The sequence below is a fragment of the Procambarus clarkii genome, chromosome 39, assembly GCF_040958095.1.
Source record: "Procambarus clarkii isolate CNS0578487 chromosome 39, FALCON_Pclarkii_2.0, whole genome shotgun sequence".
Lineage (NCBI taxonomy): Eukaryota > Metazoa > Arthropoda > Malacostraca > Decapoda > Cambaridae > Procambarus > Procambarus clarkii.
The window spans coordinates 6,006,501-6,012,500 of record NC_091188.1 but is presented as its reverse complement, the minus strand read 5'-3'; the positions used below and the strand labels follow the sequence as shown (position 1 = coordinate 6,012,500).

General features: G+C 37.8%; 1 protein-coding gene across 2 annotated transcripts; it reads left to right on the top strand.

The window, feature by feature from the left end:
* Positions 1-655: 655 nt before the first annotated feature.
* Positions 656-4,781, top strand: LOC123760390 (zinc finger and BTB domain-containing protein 24). Of its 2 annotated transcripts, XM_045746060.2 has the most exons (3): positions 656-811; positions 2,768-2,906; positions 3,959-4,781. In XM_045746060.2, the coding sequence occupies exon 3, from the start codon at positions 4,010-4,012 to the stop codon at positions 4,655-4,657; it is 648 nt and encodes a 215-aa protein (XP_045602016.1). In that variant the 5' UTR covers positions 656-811; positions 2,768-2,906; positions 3,959-4,009; the 3' UTR covers positions 4,658-4,781. The 2 variants fall into 2 exon arrangements, with proteins under 2 accessions (XP_045602016.1, XP_069194446.1); XM_069338345.1 differs by lacking the exon at positions 2,768-2,906 and having other exon boundaries at positions 663-811.
* The last annotated feature ends 1,219 nt before the right edge of the window (positions 4,782-6,000 follow it).

Here is a 6,000-nt window from a genome sequence, read left to right as displayed (position 1 = left end):
ATAGCTATTACAATGATCGGACTATGACTGGGACACACCAAAATAGTAGCATACATGCAGCTATAAATACAGAAGCCAAAAATTAAAGTTGTATTCACCGTAAGTGAATGCCTTAGCTGTTTCACCTATAGCCATAAATAGGCAACTGTTGAGGAGTGCATCCTGGGGAAGGCCGGTAATTAGTCTAGGACCTATGGGGGGACCTCGATAAGCTTAGCATGCTTCAAATCCTCAACTGTGAGTAACTATTATCTCCATACTTACCAACATCACGTATTGTACATACAGCGATAGAACCAGTTTTAAATAAGACCTTATCACCCAACAATGGTTCCCATACCGGTGGGTCAGGAATTGTTTACTGGTGGGTCGCAGAACCTATAAATTCTGACTACTAGTATATCTGAATCATCAAGAATTAGCAAGTGGTGACTATCCGGATGAGGCAATTTTTTTCAATTATGAAAGTGTGGCAGGCGGTCGCAAGTATTTTGAGTATTAAAAATGGAGCCGCGAGTCGAAAACGGTTAGGAACCGCTGCTCTAAAGGATTCTTCAACATTGAGCACACATTAGCGGGAGAGTGACCTGTTAATACATATAAAACAATAAGTGATCAACACACTTGCTAAATATCTCCATGCTACCAAAAATGTAATTCACTTTACCAACATCTAGCCAACAGCCCAGACAACCGATCATAGAAAACGTAAATCTTGCAACGAGAGCTTCATAAGCGATCGTCCGCCACCATCAACAACATCCGAAACTGTAGGCCACTCTGGGTCTCTGTGGGAGTAGTGTGGCGACAGGTATATTCCTCTTCTCGGTATAAATAGGCAGAGTTTACTTTAGTAATACCTTCTGATAAGGCCTGATGTAGTGGCCTTACTAAACCTCCAAAGGTTGAGGTATACCCCAACGGGTTACTGTCAAATTATATAATTTACTGTATTTTGTTAGAGACGGGCAATCTGTGTGTATAATAATAATAATAATAATAATAATAATAATAATAATAATAATTATTATTATTATTATTGTACAGGGGGACAGCCAGCCAGCGTATAAATACATGTTGGGCTCATGTCGAACTCACTTCAGCAAGGTTGAACAACTGATCCTTCCCAGGATGCAACCTCACAAGAAGTTGATTAAATCCTGGGTATCTTATCTATTTCCTGCTAGGTGAACATAGCCATTACGTGATACGAAATGCACCCAACCATTTCTGTTCTGCCTGGGACTTGATCCTTGAATTCCTGAGGGTGAGTTAAGAACAAACACAACTGTATATCAAGGTCCCTCACAAGATCAAACTATTGATCCTCCCCAGGATGCAACCCCCCATCCCCCCAACAAGCTGGCTATTCTAATAAAATATTTACTGCTCGGCCCGTCCTCCAAGCAGACTCAAAAGTAATTCCTTGCACTTGCCAAACCCCCTTGTTTATGAATGAAAAATGGTATACACATGACTTAAACTGATAACGTTCGAACACTTCCAGAACAAGTACTTCACTGACGAATTTTGTTAGAACCACAATGCTGTAAATGCTTCTCCCACGTACCACAAATAATCACCAACAGAACTTAAATGCCTAACCTAACTTATGCCTATATATGCACAATATGCTAATATATTATAAAATTTATATTTTAGAAAATTCCTGTTTTGCATTAACAGCATGTTAAAATTTATGAATGCGTCTTTGGGGTCGACCGCTGGCTGGAATGGACTTGGGTCGAGGACGGGTTGTACTGCTAGGTGAACAGAAGCATTAGGTGATACTATTAGGTAATACTGCAATATCTCCTCAAATTTGGAGATATTTAGCATCCAACATAAAGAATATGTTAGGTTGGGATGTATTATCTTTGTTTTGGCACAATTAAGTTAGGCTAGGTTGGACTGGTTAAAGTTAGGTAGGTTTTAAAATCTGTTTGTGAACCGTTTTGTGTATGGTGTGTCTAAAATCCAACAACAGAAGCATTAGGTGATACTAAAGGTATCACCAAGGCAGAGACCATTTCTGTCTTGCCCAGGATCCTAACCCGGAATTCCCAATCGTAAGTCGAGAACGAACCCAACCCAAACTTGAATCCAAAGCTCATGTTCTAATTGTAAAAGTCATATCTACAAAATCTAACGATGTGTTTTAAAATCTTGGCACACTGTCTGAAATGAAGTGACATATCCAGCCCAATACCAAGCCCATCTCTGGTCCAATAACTGGCTCAACCTCGGCACTGAGTGGATGTAAGAGAAAAGGTTAAATTGTACGTAAGATGTTTCAACAAAACCAATTTTTGGTAAAACTATATATAATGTTAAGTTGGGATGTATTATCTTTTTGCACAGTTGAGTTAGGCTAAGTTGGACTGGGTAAAGTTAGGTAGGTTATAAAATCTGTGAACTGTTTTGTGTATGGCGTAACTTACATCCAACATAAAGCTCCTGCTCTACCTGGGTCTCGCTGGATTTTTTTTTTTATTTATGCCTGTTAGGTCTTTATTCTTGGTTACTTGGGTAAATTTTGTTATAACAAATTTTGCAGTCACCAAAGTTATCAAGGTCTGGTGGTGCTGTTTCCTGAAGTAAATCGAGTTTGCAGGTTGGCAGCATAGAACATATTTTCAGTTCCCGAATTTACCTGAAGTCAACCATTTCTAATAGTCTCAGTGGAAGTAGAAAGCTCCTGGCTTGTTGAAGAAAAGAACATAATGATAAAGGAAACTGTTGCTACTAATCATGACTTCTCTTTCAGAAATGCCATCCAGAGAAATTGAACGTTAAATGTAACAAGATGCCCATTTCTGGTGGGCCCTCAATTGCTCCCCATTCCTGGCCATTTCTTTCTTTCCTGTAGGGGGCTTGAAGTTGTGTACTGGTTGCCTGTCAATGAGGTGGGTATACTTAAAGATATACTTTAATCTCAATTAGTATTAAGTTTTAGTCTTTAATGTTTTTCCTGCCCGAAATGCTTTGTGTAATAGTGGCTTTAGGCATTGTATGTACTAGCTCTATCTATAAATCTATCAATTTTTGTAAAATCTCATTTATGTATGTACCTTACCTGAATAAACATTTATTTATTTATTATTTATTTATGTAGTTGGTTGCTTGCTTGCGCACGACATTGAGCACACCTTGTTTGCTTAGTGTTCATTATTTTTCAAGCAGTTGCATGTGTTTCACCTAACTTTTGTTTATTTGTCAGGGAAGGAGGCAGGGGAAGGGGGAGGGGGGGCAGTTTTGGGTGGGTCTCTGATCCCCAAGCTTTCCTCAAATTATTGTTTGTGACAGATTCTTGTCCTAGAACCTGGTAGATTACCTAAGCACCTAAGTTCTGGCAAGATACTGAGAGGGCCTCCAGAAAAGTGTATTTAATTAAATTTGGCACTTGATTTTACATTTGTAATGTATTTTATAGCTGTTTGTTGATGTATATTCCATGTTTTATATCTACTATATTGTACACATGTTTGTGAATGATTATCTCATCATATGGAAGAGCAGTGATAACATAAATCTATGCTTTTGTGTAAATTTTCACAGTAGATGTGATAATACAGTATGCATGTTCAATATCAATGATATTCCCATAAAAATCACAAACATGCAAAAAGGTGTGAGCAGCGATCTAGTCTTATGGAGAGACTGTCAAGTACAGCTCTAGTGAGTGTTGCTTGCCCATCGCATTGTCTGCCAAGTTATACTTGCTCATGAGGTGCATGGACCATATGACAAAATTTATGATTGGTGAAAAATCTACGAGGTTATTGTCATAAATTTTCCATCACTGAATGCAAGTGTGTAAATGTGTGGTGATTGTTCAGCTGTAGTATATCAGTTATTTGTCCATAGGATATATGGGAACATGCATGTGTTTTTATTGTATCTAAACTAAAATATGTACTGCAGTAATTGCAATATTTATCTGGAAATTCTCTTTCAGGGACTTCTGATAAATAACAGTTTGCAAGGTGTAACATTAATTTAGAAGTGCATGCATGCCACCAAAATGGAAGAGCAGCAAACTGTAGTTATTCAAGTGAACAATGCAGACTGGGACCAACAGACAATATCAAACTTTGAGCACCTGCAGGTCTCAAATTTGGCTACCATAGAATGTGGGGCTGTGCAGGAAGTCTCTAATATTGGCGATGTTGTCTCTGAAGAAGCATCCCCTAGTGAGCACCATTCAGAACTCGTGAAACTCGATTTGGAGAAATTGGACAATAAAAGCCCAAAGAAAAATGAAGTATCTATGATGAAATATGAGTGCCCTTATTGTTTAGCAAAACTGAAAACAAAATTCTCTCTTAATTCTCATCTTAAGCTCCACACTGGAGAAAAATCTTTCATGTGTGACATTTGTGGAGACTGCTTTAAAACTAAAGGGGCAGCAGACAGGCACATACGACTACATTATCATAAGAAGGAGTATTTTTGTGGATTGTGTGGTGCAGAGTTTGCTAGTAAATTCTCATGCACTAAACACATGAAAAGCTCTCATAGAGTTCCAGCGAGTGATGTTAACATGTTTAGATTGAAAGAAGAAGTGTTAGATGAAGGGGAAAATGTTCTACTTATCAAAGTGATTAGGAATGGAGAGGCATTTAAGAGAAGGTTCAGATTTGTTAAGGGTGTGTGAAATGAAGGATTTTCATGAAATTACATCATTTTTTTCTTTGAAATGTGTTTTGTCATGCATTGTATGCTTTTAAGTATTTTTGTTACACCTGTAATGAAATTCTTGATAATAAAGTTAAAATAATCCCTCTCTTTTATGTTGCCTTGCACCCTTCTAGGAGCTTTTCATCTGGGGGTGGCCAAGACAGAAGTTTCTCCAGGAGGCTCTATCACCACACACACAACTTTCATTTAATCTCTGAATATCTTCCTGTCCCTTTCATTGATTTATTGTTCAACTCTTCCCTTCAAAATTGTGGTCATCTACCCCTACCTTATGATTCCTTTATTTCACCCTTCTAGTTCAACTTTTCTCGGGCATCATTCTAACATGTTTATATTACATAAATGCAGCCCATCCTCCTGTTTCGGTAGTACAGTACTTATAGGAAAGATGAGGACCGTAGTACATATACTGTACAGTACTGACATATAATGCAATTAGAAAATAGAAATGTGTAGTATTGAATATTGAATAAACCAGAAAATGACTTTCTACTTATGGTGCAAAGACAAATTAACCTAACCTAACCTTCCTAGGCCTAATACACTATCTGAGGCCTAATATAGTACATGTGTGTGCTATACTAGGCTTAAGAATATTTGTTAGTTTTTAGCTTCTTTTTTGGACCTATAAAGTGAATAGTAAAAAATTCTACTATCTAATTGCTTAGTACATCAATGTTTGAACTATTGTGCACATAGCTACAGAAGGTACTTTCTGAACAGGAGGATGGGTTGCATAAATGTTTGTCTAATCCCTAATATCTCCTTACCTCATGGTCAGATTTTGGTCGTCACTCTCTGTAGATAAGGGGTGGGTCTCGAAGGCCTGGTATATCTCAATATCTGCAGTGTTCACCTGTTTTCAGCTAAAAGTTTGTGGTGCAGTTGTTAATGACTTATTAACTGAGCATTTATAAAAACAAGGCAAATTTCAAAATGTTTCCAAACTACCATTTTAATTTCAAATCACAGAGTGAATAAAACATTAAAATATGGCTTAATAATTATCACTTTCCTGAGCCGTGGACACAAGAGGGAGTCCGTCAGGGGTCACTTGACGCCGCCCGTATATTAGTGTTGGACATCTTTTTATGTCCGACGAACAAATATTTCTATAAAACTCAATTCTTATCCGATCGACTTGGGGATAGTATAAACATGTTTGCCATAAAATTTACGTTTTCATTAGTAGCCTATTTGGGAGAACGGCATTGTCTTGTATCTTCGTGGTAAAACTATTGTAGATCGCTGATGTCCGGTAACAGATAACACTTCGCCCACTTCCCACACTCTTGCGGG